Source organism: Punica granatum, chromosome 3, assembly GCF_007655135.1.
Source record: "Punica granatum isolate Tunisia-2019 chromosome 3, ASM765513v2, whole genome shotgun sequence".
In the NCBI taxonomy this organism is placed as follows: domain Eukaryota; kingdom Viridiplantae; phylum Streptophyta; class Magnoliopsida; order Myrtales; family Lythraceae; genus Punica; species Punica granatum.
In genome coordinates this window covers 11,176,886-11,197,212 of record NC_045129.1, presented here as the reverse complement: position 1 = coordinate 11,197,212, position 20,327 = coordinate 11,176,886, and the positions used below count along the sequence as shown (strand labels likewise).

The 20,327-nt window shown below is 42.0% G+C and overlaps 2 protein-coding genes across 2 annotated transcripts; both read left to right on the top strand.

The window, feature by feature from the left end:
• Window positions 1-3,210: 3,210 nt before the first annotated feature.
• Window positions 3,211-5,846, top strand: LOC116198742 (G-type lectin S-receptor-like serine/threonine-protein kinase LECRK1). The gene has a single exon (XM_031528968.1). It carries the CDS (start codon window positions 3,341-3,343, stop codon window positions 5,693-5,695), a length of 2,355 nt encoding a protein of 784 aa, XP_031384828.1. The 5' UTR covers window positions 3,211-3,340; the 3' UTR covers window positions 5,696-5,846.
• Window positions 5,847-18,946: 13,100 nt separating this feature from the next.
• LOC116199296 (G-type lectin S-receptor-like serine/threonine-protein kinase LECRK4) lies at window positions 18,947-20,038 on the top strand. Its single transcript, XM_031529604.1, has one exon. It carries the CDS (start codon window positions 19,017-19,019, stop codon window positions 19,440-19,442), a length of 426 nt encoding a protein of 141 aa, XP_031385464.1. The 5' UTR covers window positions 18,947-19,016; the 3' UTR covers window positions 19,443-20,038.
• The last annotated feature ends 289 nt before the right edge of the window (window positions 20,039-20,327 follow it).

Sequence of the window (20,327 nt, the reverse complement as noted above, 5' to 3'; positions counted from 1 at the left end):
GGGGGGGGGTTCTGTTGTCGCAATACAGCAGTTGTAATCCTTCTGCCAGGCCAGTGGACAATGGGTGCGTTTCAACCTTGAGCTCGTTCGCAACAATCGTCGAGTTTCACCTGTGTCAGGTGGAGAAACAGGCTGAAGATTTGCGTTCAGGGTCTCCCGTAGCTCAGTCAAGTCGGGTGGAGAAGTTGATGTCGACGAACTCGGGTTCAGATTTGATAGACTTGGGTCTGTTTCACCCCCTGAATCAGACGGGCTTGAAGCCATCTCATTTGCAGTTGGGCTTGTATTTGGGCTGAACATTGGACTAGGCTGGTCCCCTTCACTAGATGAATTCAGGTCAAAATCGCCCACATATTCTCCCCAATTTAACTGATTTCCCGAACCCAAAACCGGCTGTACTGGAGCATTTTGCTCTTTGCTGAATGGGAACACTTCTTCATGAAAAACCATATCCCGTGAAACGAATATTTCTTTGGTCTCAAGGTCATACAACTTCTATCCTTTTTGACCATATGGATATCCCACAAAAATACAACGACGTGCTAGGCTTTCAAATTTATCAATAGGCCTAGGTCTCTTGGTAGCATAACACAAGCAACCAAAAACCTTGATGTGATCAAGCCTCAATGGTTTTTGAAAAATAACTTCAACTGGGGCCTTCCCAGATAATATAGGCGTAGGTGTATAGTTGATCAAATATGCTGCTGTAAGTATGCATTCTCCCCACAACTTAATCGGTAAATGTGCGTCAAAACGCAGAGAACGTGCCATCTCAAGCAAATGCCGATGTTTTCTCTCCACACGCCCATTTTGTTGTGGCGTGTCTACACAAGATGTCTGATGAACTACTCCTTTTGCATGATAAAAATCATGCATTGCCTTAGAAGTGAATTCCCATCCATTATCTGAACGAAAAATCTTAATCGATTTCCCAAACTAGTTCTTTATCATATTGTAGAAACCGAACACCCATTTATATGTTTCAGCTTTGTCTTTCATCAAATACACCCACACACAACGACTATGATCATAAACCAAAGTGAGGAAATACCAAGCACCTGATAAAGAGGTTACACGATAGGGGCCCCAAACATCTCCATGTATTAAGTTAAAACAAGTCTCAGCAGTATTCAAACTTTCAGGAAAAGGACTTCGAGAAATCTTTGCATGTGCACAAGCATCGCAAACAAATTTATTATCTGGTTTTATTGCAACACCAGGGATAGAGTGTAGGACTTTACTAGACAGATGACCCAAACGTTTATGCCATAGAAGATGATCACCCGTGTTAACCGCCAAGTGAGCTGATGTAGACTGTTCGTGCTTAAGCCAATACACCCCCCTCCACAGCTCACCCGATCCAATCACTCTCCCCGTGGGTCGATCCTACAATTTGCAATATTGAGAACAAAACATCAATAAGCAGTCATGATCTACCGTTAACTTCCCAACCGATATTAGATTGCAATTAAGCCCGGCAACATATAACACATTCTTCAGGACAAAATCATTCAAATGAATATTGCCACTCTTAGTAGCAAAGATGGACTTGCCATCTGGGATACCAATCGAGATCGTGTGTGTTTGGTTCCTCACGTCCGAGAGCAAATCGAGATTTCCCGTCATATGCATTGATGCCCCGGTGTCTACCACCCAATTTGTCAAGTAGTTAGGTAAAATGGCGTTACTGGCTATTTGGTCCGACATGGTTGCACGTCCTCCAAACAACGTGACCAGTTGGTTGAGCTGGTCCTCAGAGATTCCAGTGACCGTGACATTTCCCCTGGTTCCCCCTTGATGCACCAGTGCATGACCAGCTTGGTTGCTTGTTGCCTTCATCGAGGGTTGTTCCTGCAATGTCTCAGCTGAAGCAAAATGGGCTTTGTGCCCTCTGTTGCCTTCCGTTTTCTGTCCATACTGCTGCTTGGACCAACTTCCTTGTCTCGTGTCGTTTCTTCCTTTTCCTCTGAAATCTCTATCTGTAGGATAGCCATGAAGCTTCCAGTAATCTGGTCTTTGATGACCAGTCTTTCCACAATAATCACATTGGACTCTCGGTCCTCTCATTTGTGTCGAATCTCCTGCATAATAAGCTGACGAATCTAGTTGTTCATTGCGTCCTCCTTGGGTCATCGACCAACGCAATTCTTCATCGGCTACTTGTGCAAAAGCCCTATTTAACGTGGGCAATAGATCCATATTCAGAATTTGTGAACGTACCGTTGCAAAGATATCCGTATCTAGACCCATTAAAAATTGGTGGAGCTTCTCAACTTCCTTGTTCCTTGCCATTTGATCTACGGCTCCGCATGTACAACCACCACAGGAGCATTCCATGGTCTCGAGATATCCTTCCAGTTCGTCCCAGAGGGACTTCAGCTTAGAATAATGCTCAATTACCTGCTGTCCTGATTGCTTCAGATTGCATATGCTTGTTTTGATCTGTTGCACTCGAGGAGCATTACCTCGTGCAAATTGTTGTTTTATTTCATCTCACATCATCTTGGCGTCATTTGCATGAACGACTGCCCCCTGCAAACTTTTGTCGAGTGAGTTGAATATCCACGAACTTCTCATGGAATTATTGATCTTCCACGATCAGTATTCTGGACTCGTCGGGTCTGGTTGCTTCAACGATCCATCGATGAATCCGGTCTTGTTCTTGGCTTCGAGTGCTCTAATCGTGGCCTTTGCCCAGGTCTAATAGTTCTATCCATTGAGAACTACAGGGACGAGAGCTACGCCCGGATTGTCCGAATGACTCACGAAAAATGGTGAAGTCACGTCCACCGCTTTCTTGTTTGCCATGGCTCTCTTCTTCCTTTCAAGGCTTTGATACCATGTGAAATCTGCAGCAAGTCAACAATGGGAGCAAGAACAATTGACAGAAGATAATCTTTCTGTGTTATTCCCTCGAAGAAGACTGTTCTGTACAGCAAACAGATAAATACAATTTACCTATTATTTACAAGGAAGGAAACACTAAGAAGGAAAGAATGAAAAACTAAATAATCTAGATACAGGAAACTAAATAAAATCCTTCCTCAGTAATCCAAAACTTCCATCAATATATATATATATATATATATAAAAGAAAGAAGTTTACTAGTTGGAGATATTTGTTGACTTTGACTCAGTCAGTCAGCCCACATAATGAACGAACGACTTTGACTCAGTCAGTCGTAATAAATTTGGAAAATGACTGACCAGTCCAGTCACTTTCTCCTCCCTGATTAAACTCGAATTAGCTATACGTACTTTTCCACGGATAATACACACGGCACAACATATATATATAGTATGTAACTTGAGAGGGAAGTGATACGAAGAACAAATTCCTATGGCAGCTCTCCCCCTTCTTCTTGTTCTTCTCATTCATCTTCACATGGCATTCTCATTGTTCCCACTAGCAGCCTCCCGGAGGAACTCAACCATACTCCCCGGCTCTTCTCTGACCGCGGCCACCCCCAACAACTCCTACTGGCTCTCTCCCTCCGGAATCTATGCCTTCGGTTTCTATCCAAGAGGTGGCGGCTATTCCATCGGCATCTTCATGGTCGGCATCCCACAGGAGACCCTCGTGTGGATGGCCCGTCGGGACGACCCTCCTGTCCCGGGAAACTCCACCCTTAGTTTCACCTCCGATGGGAATCTCGTCCTGCAGTCGACCCAGCGTGAGGTCATTGCCACCCCAAACGATACCGCAGTCTCTGCCTCCATGCTTGACACGGGCAACTTCGTCGTCTACAACTCTCAGCAAAACATAACATGGCAAAGCTTCGATAGCCCAACCGACACCCTCTTAGAAGGGCAGTACATCTCGGCGGGAAGGGAGCTGCTTTCAGCTGCCTCAGATGCCGACAATTCAACTGGGATCTTCCGTATCAAGATGCAAGAGGATGGCAATCTTGTCATGTACCCGATCAATACTGTGGACGCAGGTCCTTATGCTTACTGGTCATCTGGCACTTTTGGACGAGGGGACACCGTCACGCTCAATCTTGCGGGCGATGGCCTTCTCTACCTCATGAATGGCACGGGTGCATATCTGAGAAACCTTACTGATCGAGGATTGGCAACGCCTAATATAGTATACCGTGCACGAATCGATCCCGATGGGATTTTCCGATTGTACTCTTATAACATGACAGAGATGGGAAACTGGTCGACGGTGTGGTCAACAACATATAACAAGTGCGACCCAAAGGGCTTATGCGGCTTCAATGCCTTCTGCACCAACTTTGATCAAGTTGCTAGATGCCAATGCCTCCCAGGGTTCGACTTTGTGCAAAGCGGGAATGAGACATCGGGCTGCCAGAGGAGTTTTACGGCAGAGAGCTGCACGGCGATCAACGCACCTGCCAGTTACAACATTTCGGTGGTCTCCAACACTGTATGGGAAGATGATTCCTACTCGGTTGTGGCAGTGCAAACAGAAAATGAATGCCGAATAGAATGTCTGCAGGACTGCAACTGCGAAGCCGCGTATTACCAAGACGGTGCATGCAATAAACAGAGGCTCCCTTTAAGATATGGTAGGAGGGATTTCGAATCATCAAATGCAGTCTTTGTCAAGGTAGGACAAATGACACCCGGTGATAGGAGCGACCCGCAGAGGCCTGAAGGACGAAGAAAGGAACGCATTCGCATGGACATTTTAGTAGTAAGCCTCATTTTAATTGCAGTTGCACTAGTAATTATCATAGCCTGCGGGATCCATCTTTACAAGAACCGTGTTTGGTTGTACAAAACCATTCCGACCGACTGCGCCAATGGGATGATCGAGGATGTTGCACCTAGGTCATTTACGTACGATGAGCTCAAAAAAGTGACTGGAGATTTTAGAGAAGTGATCGGGAAAGGAGCCTTTGGGATAGTTTATAGAGGAACCATGTCAACTGGAAAAGCTATTGCCGTTAAGAGACTTGAGCGGGTGTCCACAGACGGTGAAAGAGAGTTCCATACAGAGATGAAAATCATCGGGAGGACCCATCATCGGAACCTTGTTCGCCTTCTCGGTTATAGCTTTGATGCATCCAACAGGCTTCTGGTGTACGAGTACATGAGCAGCGGGTCGCTTGCTGATCTCCTCTTTGCACCTGACAAGCTTCTTTGTTGGGGAGAGAAGATGGGAATAGTGCGGAACATAGCCCGGGGCCTGCTCTACCTTCACGAGGAGTGCGAGACACAAATTATCCACTGCGACATCAAGCCCGGAAACATACTCATTGATGAGCAGCGATGCGCGAAGATATCCGACTTTGGGCTGTCGAAGCTGCTGAAGCCGGATCAGACCAACACCTTCACCAGGATCCGGGGCACGAGGGGCTACGTCGCGCCAGAATGGCACAAAAACCTGCCTGTCACGACAAAGGCCGATGTCTACAGCTTTGGCATCGTACTACTGGAGATAATTTGCAGCCGGAGGAACATGGACCAGAGCGTTCCAGAAGAAGAGATCATCCTGGAGAACTGGGTCTACGACTGCTTCGAGGCGGGTGAGCTGCACAAGTTAGTCGATGAAGAGGAGGGTGTAGACAGGAGGCAGCTCGAGAGGATGGTTAAGGTAGCTATATGGTGCACCCTTGAGGATCCTTCGCTTCGCCCGCCGATGAGGAAGGTTCTGCTGATGCTCGAAGGCACCATAGACATCTCCTCTCCACCTCGTCCCACTTCATTCATCAGCAGCATCTGAAGCTGGCTTGAGGTGATGAGCAGAATTATCAGAATTGAGATTTCCTATTTTTGTTTCTCGTACTGTTTTGATTAGATCAGCCCTTCTTTGATTGTATGACAATGAAAATAACAATTTGCTTGGCTAATAATCTACAACAAGGTCAGGCACCTCCGATATACTCAGTCATGATTGCAAAATAACGCCAATGACGGGTTTTGGTTCGTCAAGCGACGGAATCTAAGTTCAATTGATTGGCAGGCGACAATCGCCTCATTAGAACCCTCGTGACCAGGTTGGAGGCTCTGTAGACTTTAGCCATAGAGGCTATGGCAATGGCATCCTCTGAGATCATGGACTGAAATCCTGATCCAATCAGCCTGTGTTCCAAGCGAATTGATCCAAACAGACAGTCTTTGTCCGATCTAGTGCATTCTCAAAGAATCACCCGAGATGGCCTACGAGCAAAAGCCAGTTACAAGACTTCATGCAGACTAGCAAAAGCCATCTTTCTCTCGGAAGTGGACGAAATCCATAATTCCATGATTTTTATCACAATACTATTTTTGTTTATTTCTTCCGAAATCTTCAACTCACGTAACTGGCTTAGGTTACGTGAACACGATTTCTAGATGGAGAGTCCATGTTCAACTCCAAAACAGATAGAACTTCGTTCAAGCGAAATGGATAGAACTTCGTTCAGTCCCTACTTGGAGATATGGACTAATTCTCGTGTAGAAGTAACCCAAACAACCAGAATCGCCATCGATTTCTACTGATATTTAGTTACTTCACTGGTCAGTATAAGGGGTTGAGCCCATACTATATATGCACGAATGACACAGATTTTTATTTTAAGCTCATTATCGGCTATATATTACCGGAAGTTCTACTGGAAATGAGTAGTCTGATGGGGAGCATCCCTATACTTTACCCTGCCACTTCCCCTGCTCGTGGAAAGAAGAATTCAAAGCCTAAAGAGCTTTGAATGGACGAAACATTAACAATCAGATCATAAGATCTGTGTTGATATCTTAGGAGTCAAAAGTCTTTTATATCTGAAAGACAATGGGGAAGAAAAATAAGTCCCACTGTTGGGTTTGCCCTTTGTGTACGTTTCGAATTTATAAGGACACGGCATGCCTGCAATGTCCAGTAGGCACTAACCGTACCCTCAACGAGCCCACCAGTCGGACTAAACACGCCGAAAACATGGTTGGATGTTGATGATGTAAACTTTAAGAAGTGAGCCAACTAATGTGTTATACAAGTGTAATTCCGATCTCATGGGTCTGACATGTTACCCTGACCTTCGTAGGTAAAGAACACATGTTTATACTTTCGGAGACTGACTATGAATTTGACATACTACGAAAGAGATGCACAAGGTATCAAATTTCAGAGCAACTATCGCAGAAAATAGAACTGCGAAGACAGCAACGAGATGAACTTCAATATTTGCAAACCGAGTATATATTTCTCCATAGGAAAGCCTCTCATCTTCCCAGATGATCGAGGGCATGGGTTCCAACTTTCATTGGCACGTGTACACATAGATACAGCAGGACGCAGTGGACACAGAACAGGAAAAGACTACATGGAATGTAAGTTCAATTTAATGGGACCTCGATTTATGCTCGAAGATCACCTCAAATAGAGCCTTAACAACCAGGTTCAGGTTGCCTAGACCTTAGCCTGTGTCAGCCTATAAGTAAGATCAGTGGACTGAAATCCTGGTCCAATTCTTGGTTGACAACAACATACACGAATCATTTTTTTTTATTTAACAGTCGAGTGTCCCAAGCTCAATGCATCTTTTATGTCCACTTGAGAGCTAGTTCAAGCATATGAAAAATCAACAATGGGTCGAACTGGGATAGAGAAACAAACAGATGAAAGGAATAATCCTCAGTCTTATTCATCTGATCCTTTCTGTCTCGGGTCAATACATATATACAATCTTCCTGTGATGTGCGAGGAAGAGAACTCAAAAGGAAAGCAAGAATAAAAAATGCAATTGAATGTTCTAGAATAGGGAGAATAAGGAAAGATAAAATTGTCAGTATCCTGTCAAATCTTTCCTAATCGAGCTGAATCTCCATCACTCCCCCTCAAGTTGGAGCATGGATAGTAGTAATGCCCAACTTGCCGAGTAGAAATTGAAATTGTTCTCGACCAAGAGCCTTCGTGAAGATGTCAGCTATCTGAAGTCGTGAAGGAACATGACGTGTGATGATTGACTTTGCCTGTACATGTTCCCTGACGAAGTGGCAATCAATTTCGATGTGTTTTGTCCGCTGGTGAAATATCGGATTCATAGCTATGTGTAAAGCAGCCATATTGTCACAGTACATCGTCATTGCTGATGAAAGAGTCACACCAATTGAAGAAAGCAAAGAACGTAACCATAATAACTCCGCAGTAGTAGACGCCATGGAACAATACTCCGCCTCTGTCGAAGACCGAGCCACAGTACTTTGTTTCTTTGTTTTCCATGACACCAGACATCCACCAAGTATGATAAAATACCCCATGAGAGATCTTCTCATCATCGGGGCAAGCGGCCCAGTCAGAATCGCAATATGCAGTTATAGATAATGAAGACAGCCGTCGCAATAAGAGACCATGTCCTGGGCTCTGTTTGAGATAACGAAGAACCCGAAGAGCTGCATCCCAATGTGCTTGTTTTGGGCTTTGCATAAATTGAGAGAGGATATGAACTGGATAGCTTAGCTCAGGTCGAGTGATGGTGAGATAGATCAGTCGTCCAACTAATCGGCGATAACGTGATGGGTTTGACAAGTCTTCACCCGATTATGAGGTAAGTCTTAGATGCTGCTCCATTGGAAAGGTTGTTGACCTAGCTCCAAGCATCCCAGTCTCCTGTAGAATGTCAAGAGTATACTTCCTTTGGCAGAGGAACAAATAGTCAGGTTGTCGAGCTACTTCAATTCCCAGGAAATATCTCAGTGTGCCCAAATCCTTGATACTAAAACAATCATCCAAATATTGCTTGAACTTGGTACATTGAGCAGGATCATTGCCAGTTAAAATCAAGTCGTCGACATAAACAAGTACGATAAGTATGACACCGTCCTTGTTGAAAGTGAATAATGAGTAATCAGCTGAAGATTGAAGAAAACCATAAGACTTTAGAGCAATCGAGAATTTGGCAAACCAATTACGAGATGCTTGCCGCAATCCATACAACGACTTCTGGAGGCGACAAACTTTGGTACTTCCTACAGAGGTCAACCCTGGAGGTAATTTCATATAGACTTCCTCCTCAAGATCTCCATGCAAAAACGTATTATTCACATCCAATTGGAATAATTCCCAATTCTTATAAAGGGCCATGGTAAGAAGTACCCGAACACTCACCAGCTTCGCCACTGGAGCAAAGGTTTCATCAAAATCTAGCCCTTCAATTTGTGTATAGCCTTTCGTGACTAACCGTGCCTTATAGCGTTCAATAGACCCATTCGCCTTCCGTTTGACTTTGTATAACCATTTGCAACCAATTGCTTTCTTTCCTGCAGGCAAATCAACAATCACCCAAGTCCCATTACGTTCAAGGGCAGATAACTCTACCTTTATAGCCTCCTTCCAATGCTGATACCGCATAGCTTCTGAATAGCTTCTAAGCTCAAAATCTCGATCAATTACTGTGTTAATCGGGAGTAATCAAGATATTGTTCTATGTTATAGGACAAACCTGGGGAGGATTTGGAGTCGGTGGGAGCTGCGGATGGAGGGGGTTTAAACGCTGCAAGTCGACTATCGTAATCCTTCTGCCAGGCCGGAGGTCGACGATTGCGTTTCGGTTTTTTTTTTTTTTTTGGAGATTCGTAGTTGCCCGAGCTATCTGCTACCGCAGTCTGAGACTGTCGCCTGCTACCTGAACCCAGTGAAGTATCTGTCTTAATACTCGGGTCTAGCAAGTTCTGCAACATATCTAAGTCAGGTGGAGAGGCTGAAGAAAAACTTGGACTCATTTCTCCCCCTAAAGTGGATGATGGGCTTGAGCCCATGTCACTTGCTAACGTCCCTTGATCACTGTCTTGATGAGCCCCGCAATCTTCATTTTCTAATGGGCTGGGCTCCTCCATGCTCTGGTCCACTTCTTGCAGCCTTATACCTCCCATAGGCTCTCCCCAGTTCACCGATTTTCCTGAGCCCAATTTTGATTCAATTGTGGCATTTTGATCCTTGTTAAACGAGAATACTTCTTCATGGAAAACCACATCCTGTGAGACAAAAATTTCTTCGGTCTCAACATCATATAATTTCCATCCCTTTTGACCATATGGATATCCCACAAAAATACATCGACGTGCCCGACTCTCAAATTTATCAGTAGGCTTAGGTCTCTTCGAAGCATAACATAAACAACTAAAAACTCTGAGATGATCAAGTCTTAATGGCTTTTGAAAAATTACCTCAATTGGAGCCTTTCTCGATAACAACGGTGTAGGTGTATAATTAATCAAATATGCCGCTGCAAGTACACATTCCCCCCATAACTTGATCGGTAGATGTGCATCAAATCGTAAAGAACGTGTCATTTCTATCAAATGTCGATGTTTTCTCTCCACACGCCCATTTTGTTGTGGCGTATCTACACAAGACGATAAAAATCACGCATCACTTTAGAAGTGAACTCCCTACCATTATTTGATTGAAAAATCTTGATCGATCTCCCAAATTGGTTCTTTATCATATTATAGAAACCAACCACCCATTTATAAGTTTCAGTCTTGTCAGTCATCAAATAGACCCATACACAACGTCTATGATCATCAACTAGAGTAAGGAAATACTGAGCACCCGATAAAGAGGCTACACGATAAGGTCCCCAAACATCTCTATGAATTAAATCAAAACATGTCTTAGCACTGTTCAAACTTTCAAGAAAAGGGCTACATGAAATCTTTGCACGAGCACAAGCATCACAAACAATCTTCTCATTTGTTTTTACGGAAACACCAGGAATAGAGTGCAAAACTTTACTAGACGGGTGACCCAATCCCTTATGCCACAAGAGTTGTCCTTCTTTCTTTGTTGTCATGTGAGCTGATGCAGGTTCCCTTTGCTTGAGCCAATATACCCCCCTCCAAAGCTCACTCGATCCAAACACTCTCTCCGTGGCTCTGTCCTGTAATTTGCAAGATTGAGAACAAAAGGTTAACATACAATCATGGTCTATCGTCAACTTCCCGACCGATATCAGATTGCAATTAAGTTCAGGAGCAAATAACACATTCTTCAATTTGAAATCATTCAAATAAATATTGCCACTTTTGGTAATATTTCCATTGGGCTTATACGGGCTCGAGCTCATATCCACTTAAAAGCTCAAGCTGATAAGTGGTAGTACCCAAGTCATATATTAACCAATGGATTTTCCTTTTCTTTTTCGATGTGAGATTTTTCCCATTTTACTCCTCAACACCCGCCCTCACATGCAACGTGTGGTTTATTTCTGCCTACACGTTGTCATGTACCCTTAAACACCCGCCCTCAACAATTGACCTCGAGCCGGGCTCATCTTTCGTGCTCGAGCGATGGGGGACACTAACACTAGATGCACTCTTGGCTGCACTCGACATATTAGGCCTCACGTGGTGTGGGTGCGCACACGCGCGTAGGCACGCATGCGCTTAACCTAGGCTCTGATACCATATGAAAAATCAACAATGGGTCGAACTGGGATAGAGAAACAAACATATGAAATGAATAAACCTCAGTCTTATTCATCTAATCCTTTCTGTCTCAAGTCAATACATATATACAATCTTCCTGTGATGTGCGAGGAAGAGAACTCAAAAGGAAAGCAAGAATAAAAAATGCAATTGAATGTTCTAGAATAGGGAGAATAAGGAAAGATAAAATTGTCAGTATCCTGTCAAATCTTTCCTAATTGAGCTGAATCTCCATCAAAGCAGACCATCTATATGTTCGGTGTAGTGTTGTTTAGGTATAATAGTCAAGTGTCCCCGGACACGCAGCTAGCTATTTCCTCTTTCCCAGGCTAGTCCAAGTCGACTTTGTATATCAAGTCCAGTGCATTGGCGAGAATTATTTTAGATGGCCCACCAACGAAATTCTATCCCAAAATTTCAAGTAGATGAGCAACTTTCCGGACCGAGTGAGCAGGGCCCTTGCTATTTGACAACACCGCATTTTCTCTCTAAAAAATGGATCGAATCCATAAATCTAATATTTCCATCACTGCATTACTCTTGTGTGAGCTGCTTCCTAGATCTTTACCTCATCAAACACGATGACTAGATGGAGACATTCCATGTTTAACTCCAAAAGCATAGAAGCTGGTTGATGGTTGAAGTGGATTGGAGCAAATCAAAGCGGTAAGATTAGAACCTCATTCTGTCCCTTTTAGGAGATTACCGAATCTCGTATGGAAGTGAAAAGAACCAAAACTACCTCAACATATATCGCAGTCTAATTCGAAATTTAAGGTCAAGTTTACCCAGTGCCCGTGTGTACCAAACTAATATTTGAGGAGGCTATTTTATTGATTGACTATTAAGCAGTTGCATCCATACTATGTGTGAATTGCACAAAGATTTTGTCATTCAAAGCTCATCATTAGAATCTTGGAGATATTTTATGAGAATCTCTCCTTGAAATGAGCAGTATGATTTGAAGAGAAGAAAATGAGGACCCAAAAAGCTTTGAATGAAAGAAACATTAAAAGGGTCCAGACCACAAATATAGTCCAAATCTTTTGTATCTGGAAAGACAACGGGGCATAAGAATAAGCCTTGCCACAGGTTTGATCCTTTAGATATGTCCCAAATTTATTAGGACACAACATGCCTGTGATGTGATGTGATGATGTTCAGTACGCAATAACCATAACCTTAGAAAGCCTATCATTAGGAAAGTACAATGGAAAATTAACACGGTTAATAGGTATCAAGCTGCCACTCCAATCTTGATCCATTGGAAAATTAACACGGTTAATAGGTATCAAGCTGCCACTCCAATCTTGATCCATTGTTTGGAGCATCCCCCGCAGTCCTACATAGGAATCCTTGTATAATTTACGGCTCGTATTCCACAAATAAACCTTGTAACCAGCTGGGACTTCGGCCCCAAATTCACCCAAAAAAGAAAACACCTTATGACCAAGTTTCATAAAAATGGAAGACTTGACTTAGGAATTTGGGAACAAGTCGTTAAATGCGAGGAATAAGGGACCAATTTATAATTAAAGTGTTAGTTTGAGGTAAGTTTGTAAAAATCATAAGTGAGGTCTTGGAAGGTGGTTGAAGACGTATAACTTATAAGCGTAGTAATCTTCAATTTCTCCCCAAGATTGTCATTGTGTTTGTTTTGTTTCTTATTATCATCGTCGTCGTGGTCGTCGTCATTATTTTTCTCTCACATGTTAAATCGAGTGCACTAATGGGATTGCATTTGAAACTTTTGGACCACTTCGAATTACTAAACAAGGCAATGCAGATTAATTACCAGTAATTTGAAGGTTATGCGCCATAACTTTTTTTTTGTTGAATTTAACTTTACCGAATTAATTTTATTTTGTAATATAATCTATATTACTATAATTCTGTAACTTGTTTGGCGACGCATCAAAAGCCTCCAATTATGACCATAATGTTCCAAGACAAATTAAGCTCCCATTAAGGCAAATTTCACTTGCAGTGCAAAGATTCGAGAAAGCAACTCGTGGCCAGTCAAGCCGTCGTTCGAATCAAATCAATTTTCGACCACTAAGTTGGGGGTGCCCGTGATTTTAAAAAATGATATTTGTGACTTTTTTTTAATTGATAGTTTGAAGTTCATCAATGTATTATCTAAATCTAAATAAATTAATAACAGTACTGATGAAGTGTAGTGCAATGAGCAAGTTGCCGGATCGGTGGGTGGACTTTGAAATGCTCAAAAAACTAGAGGAATCACCTTGTGGTTATGGACAAATGGATACTCAAGCATATGTAGGGGGCGTTTGGTTTCAGAGTTAAAGTAATTTTGATTTTGATTTTGATTTTGATTGTGGAAAAAGACAAATGAGATGATATTATAAATTTGACTTGGGAAACGCGTATTTTTGTTGTTTAGTGGGTAGAGTTAAAATCAAAATCATGATTCTAAAATCATTTCATAAAATCAAACAACCCCGTAGTTTCTATCTATCAATTTTCAGATTAAAAATAGATATATATGTATATATATATATATATCTTATATGATACCTTATTTATAGAGGATTTCAAAAGTCGAAAGTATTTATTATTCTTAATCAAAAATTTATTACGATTTGAAACTAGCGAGAAGAGTTAAAATATAATATACTACACTTTCTCCTCCCTGATTAAACTCGAATTAGTTATACGTACTTTTCCACGGATTATGATCATTAATTCCTAATTTCTTATAAGCTGAGTGCGTAGTATTTACTTCAATCCTGGATAATACACACGGCACAACATACGATGAATATATACTATGTAAACTGGGATCGTGACCTCTGGATTTAGCTTCTCTTCGCGACTTCAGGCCACCGAAGGTGATTAGAGGCTGTAGGAGCTTACTGAAATTATCAAAATGTGTCCACTTTGCTAGAACACAGAACAATATTGGGCCAACTTTACTCAGTAATGCAGGATTCAAAACACAGTGACAATGGAATATTTCATGGTTAGAATCAAGCAGATATCGAAATAAGAATTAGTTTAAGCTAATACATTGTAATATCCCGTATTTCAGAAAACAGAGAAAAATATTACGGCTTCTTCTTCATTCTTTTTTTTTTTTTTAATTTTTGGGACAAGGAAGACTTTTTTTTTTTTGGGACAAGGAAGACTTCTTCAATCTTGATCCATCGTTTGGAGCATCCCCGCAATCCTACATAGGAATCCTTGTATAATTTGCAGCTCAAATTCCACAAATAAACCTTGTGAGCAACTGGGGCTTCTGCCCCAAATTCACCCAAAAAAAAAGAAAGAAAACCCTTGTGACCAGGTTTCTTAAGAAGGGAAGACTTGACTTAGGAATCAGGGAACGACTTGTAAAATGCCAGGAATAAGGGACAATTTGTAATAAATGTGTTAGTTTGAGATTAGTTTGTAAAAATCAAAAGTGGGGTCTTGAAACGTCATTGAAGACGTACAACTTATAAACTTAGTAATCTTCAATTTCTCCCAAAGATTATCATTGTGTTTGTTTTGTTTCTTATTATTATTATTATTATTATTATTATTATTATTATTATTATTATCATTTTTCTCTCACGTGTTAAATTGAGGGCCCTAAACAAGGCAATGCAGATTAATTACTAGTGATTTGAGGGTTATGCGCCAAACTTTCTTTTTTGTGTTGAATTTAACTCTACCGGATTCTTTTTATTTGGTAATATAATCTATATAATTTTGTAACTTGTTCTACCACAAAATTTCAAGTAAATGAGCAACTTTCCGGACCTAGTGAGCGGGGCCATTGCCATTTGATAACACAACATTTCTCTCTAAAAAATGAATCGAGTCCATAAATCCATTATTTCCATCACTGTTATTCTTGTATGCGCTGCTTCCTAGATCTTTATCTCATCAAACGCGATAACTAGACGGGGACAGTCCATGTTGAACTCCAAAAGCATCGAAGCTGGATGAAAGTTGAAGCGGATTGGAGCAAGTTTCGACAATACGATTAGAACCTCATTCAATTCCTTTAAGGAGATTAAAGAATCTCGTATGGATGAGAATGATTACTTGTATCTGCTACTAAATGATCCTAAAGAAAAAAAAAGTACATATATATATATATATATATCTGTGTGGGTATAGAGAAAATCTTACTGGTACAGACCTCATATTCTACCTAAGTAAAAGATGATTTTTTTTTTTTGATACAGGGGACATTTTTCCCTTCTCCCGATGCCTAAGCACCACCGCCCAACGAACAGAGAAAAACTTTTGCCTTGCTTAATATTGACATATTTGTCGGGATTGTTTATATTATGTAAAGCTATCATGTAAATTAATTAGCGTAGATAGTTGCTCATTTTGTATTCTTATCTTGGGGAAGTAGATATTTATTACAGTATATGTACATGGACGATTGAAGTGAATAGATGAGATGAAGATTCCTTTCACCTCTGCAAAGTTTATACTTAATCTCTTCCTCTCTTCAGTTTGATTCCTCGAAATCCCATGAGGTCACCAGCGATGCTTCAAGTGTCTTGCTCAGTAAAGAGCTTTCAGGCGCTGGTTCCATGCCTCTGCTTCAATTTGACAAGAGAAAAATTCATTTGATGGGAAGAGGAGAGAGAGATGATGGAATGAGAATTGATTAGACATTTTCTCTTTTCCCTATGCAGGAGAGTAAAAATTGGAGGACCTTTTAAGATGGTCGAAAATTTGGAAGACAAAGAGAAACATTATTAAGTGCTGAAAAAGCCTACTGACGAGGAACTTTTCTCATGTGTTGCGGCCTAATTGCAAGGAAATCGGGGCATACTTAGCAAGTAAACCTGATATTGTGCTTCCACCTGAATGTAGTCCAGTTAAACTGATTTGCTTCACTGATTTGGTTTAGTATTACAGTTGGCGCAATAATAATTGTGAATGAAAATGACATTTTATATAATAAAGGGATCAGATTGTGATTTTTTATGGGTATTTTTTGAAATTTTAGAACTTATAAAAAGGGTTCATATTAGATTAAGAAGAATTTAAGCGTCCAAATTAGTTATGTATGATGTGAAAAAATTAAAAATATACACTAAATAAGCAGCATTTTCTCTCGTCCTCCCTAATGAAACTCTAATTAATTTTGTAATCCTCCACTAGTTATGATCATTACCTCATGATTTGGATAAGTAGACAGCCCAGGGGATTCTAAGGTGTAATCAATCAAAATAATTGGACCATACAATCGAGAAAATTATCAAAATATTAAGTAAAAAGTAGATACTTTACCAAAAACTTAAGAAAAATACTTTGAAAATTATGTAAATGACTTTAAATTTGTATAACTTACCTTAAAATTTGCATAATTTACTTTGAAATAAGTGTAATTTACTAAACATCTAAGTAATTACTTCAATTATATGGTGCAATCACTTTAAACTAAAGTGATTACACCATAGACGTTTCTAAACGAAATTAAAAAAAAAAACACGGGAAGTTCCTCGTCAACTTGTACCGCTCCAGGAAACCTCCTTTTGCGTAAATTTTTCTTTTTCAATTTCTTGATGGGGACATCTCTCCCATCCCACCATATAATGAATATATATATATATATATATGCATATTGATAGGGAAGAGATATGAAGAACGTACATTTGTAGTCATTCCCTCTCTCCTTTCTTCTTGTTCTTCCTCTTCCTCTTCACACTGCATTATTGTTGTTCCCTTTAGCAGCCTCCCAGAGGAACTAAACCATACAGCCGGGTACTTCTCTGTCCCCGGCCACCCCAAACAACTCCTACTAGCTCTCTCCCTCTGGGATATACGCCTTCGGTTTTTATCCAAGACCCGGCGGCTATTCCATCGGCATCTTCATGGTCGGCATCCCACGGAAGACCCTCGTGTGGATGGCCCGTCGGAATGACCCTCCTGTGCCGAGCAATTCCACCCTTCGTTTCACCGCTGATGGGGGGCTCATCCTGCAATCAACCTTGGATACGATCATTGCCACCCGAAACGACATCGCAATCTCTGCCTCCATGCTCGACTCGGGAAACTTTGTCCTCTACAACTCTCGGCAAAACATAACATGGCAAAGCTTTGACAGCCCGACCGATACCCTTTTAGAAGGGCAGCGCCTCACATTGGAACAACAGCTGTATTCAGCAGCTTCAGATGTCGATCCGTCAACTGGCATCTTCCGAATCAGGATGCAAGCTGATGGAAATCTTGTCATGTACCCGAATGCTGATGGCACCGTTGCTAATTCTTAGTTGAAATCTGATGCGGCAGAAGACTTGGCAAGTCAGTACCTGGAAAAAAATAGGTTATGACGGCCCTATTTTGAAGGAAATGGCCTCCGGAGCAAAACTCACCGCTTTGTCGTGATTTTTCGATATTTAAAGCAAATTTCATCGTTTAGGGCCTCAAACAGACAATTTATATTAATTATGGTGTTTTTGCAATTTTTGGAAAGTTTAGTTCTTTTTATGCAATTTAGGTTTATTAATACCCTATTTAAGCTTTATGTAAGCCCTAGGGCAGGAAGAGTCGTCTTTTTAGATTATCAATAAAATTCAGAGCTTTCTTGCTTTGTCCAATCTCAGATCGATTCGAGTTTGATATCTATTTCCTGGTATTCGTAGAATCAACAGGTATAGAAGGTCGTAGTTCCGGTATTCGTGCGCGAATCAACGGGTCTGTGACGGTTACTCGCGTTGTACGCTGCGTCAAAATCTGACACTTATGGAGCAGGGGACACCGTCACGCTCAATCTTGCGGGCGATGGCCTTCTCTACCTCATGAATGGCACCGGTCAATATTTGAAAAATCTTACTACTAGAAGATACACGACGCAAGATATGGTATATCGTGCACGAATCGATCCCAATGGGATTTTCTGATTGTACTCTTATAACACGATAGAGAAAGGAAACTGGTCGACTGTGTGGTCGACCACAGATGACAAGTGCGCCCCCACGGGCTTATGTGGCTTCAATGCCTTCTGCAACAACATCGGCTGAGTTGCTAAATGCCAATGCCTTCCAGGATTAGACTTTGTGCGACCCGGTAATGAGACGTCCGGTTGCGAGAGGAATTTTACAGCGAAGAGCTGCTAGGCAACGGACGCACCTGCCAGTTACACCATTTCGATGGTCGCCAACTTTGAATGGGCAGAATATAATCCCTACTCGATTGTGGCCTTGCAATCCGAGAATGATTGTGGAACGGAGTGTCTGCAGGACTGCAACTGCGAAGCTGCATTTTACCAAGCCGGGTCCTGCAGTAAACAGAGGCTCCCTTTAAGATATGGCAGAATGAAACTCGAATCATACAATGCAGTTCTTGTCAAGGTAGGACAAGTGACACCTGGCAACGGGAGCGACACGTGGAGGCCAGAGGAACGAAGAAAAGAACGTGTCTGCGTAGACATTTTGGCAGTAAGTCTATCACTCATAGCTATTGCACTAGTGATTATCATAGCCTGCGGGATCCTTCTTTACAGGAACCGTGTTTGGTTGTACAAAACCATTCCGACCGACTGCGCCAACGGTATGATCGAGGATGTTGCACCTAGGTCATTTACGTACGATGAGCTCAAAAAAGTGACTGGAGATTTTAGAGAAGTGATCGGGAAAGGAGCCTTTGGGACAGTGTATAGAGGAACCATGTCAACTGGACAAGCTATTGCCGTTGAGAGACTTGAACGAGTGTCCACTGATGGGGAAAGAGAGTTCCGCACAGAGATGCTAATCATCGGAAGGACCCATCATCGGAACCTCGTTAGCCTTCTCAGTTATAGCCTCGACACATCCAACAGGCTTCTGGTGTACGAGTACATGAGCAACAGGTCGCTCGCGGATCTTCTCTTTGCACCTGAGAAGCTTCTCTGTTGGGAAGAGAAGATGGGAATAGTGCGAAACATAGCCCGGGGTCTGCTCTACCTCCATGAGGAGTGTGAAACGCAGATTATCCACTGCGACATAAAGCCTGGAAACATACTCATTGATGAAAACCGACGAGCGAAGATATCCGACTTCGGGCTGTCAAAGCTGCTGAAGCCAGATCAGACCAACACCTTCACAGGGATCTGAGGGACCAGGGGCTACGTCGCGCCATAATGGCACAAGAACCTGCCTATCACAACAAAGGCTGATGTCTACAGCTTCGGAATTGTACTGCTGGAGATCATATGCAGCCGGAGGAACATGGAGCAGAGCCTTCCTGAAGAAGAGATGATCCTTGAGAATTGGGTCTACGACTGCTTCCAGGCGGGCGAGCTGCATAGGTTAGTCGATGAAGAAGAGGGTGTAGACAAGAGACAGCTCGATAGGATGGTTAAGGTTGCTATTTGGTGCACCCTCAAAGAGCCTTCGCTTCGCCCTTCGATGAGGAAGGTTCTGCTGATGCTCGAAGGCACCGTAGACATACCCTCTCCTCCTTGTCCCACTTCGTTCATCAGTTGCATATGAAGCTGAGATGATCTTGAGGTAGTGAGCAGCTCATCCCCACATAAGATATTTTCCAGAATTTTTCTACTCTTTTGATTTAGATCAGCATCAGCTCTACTTTGATTTTATAATTTATTTTTGGTGTTGCCGCTATTTGAGGCCTCCTAATAACAAGTTGATTCACTATATATCCGCTACATGATAAACTATGCTATTACAGTGCCCTATACTGGGCAACCTATTAGTTGTAGGGGCCGGCTCCTGTAATATCACAATCGGTAATATCACGCCCTATACTCCAATACTCTGTCATGATCGGTATTATCACGCCGATGACGGGTTTTTGGTTTGTTCCATAATGGAATGTAAGTTCGATTTAATGGGACCTCAATTTATGCTCGAAGATCACCTCAAATAGAGCCTTAACAACCAGGTTCAAGTTGCCTAGACCGTAGCCGAGGCTATGTCAGCCTATAATTAAGATCAGTGGACTGAAATCCTAGTTCATTTCTTGGTTGACAGCCACAA

Bases quoted from the DNA above. Each gene is read 5' to 3' on its own strand.
- LOC116198742 (XM_031528968.1), top strand. From the start codon at position 3,341: ATGGCAGCTCTCCCCCTTCTTCTTGTTCTTCTCATTCATCTTCACATG.
- LOC116199296 (XM_031529604.1), top strand. From the start codon at position 19,017: ATGTCAACTGGACAAGCTATTGCCGTTGAGAGACTTGAACGAGTGTCC.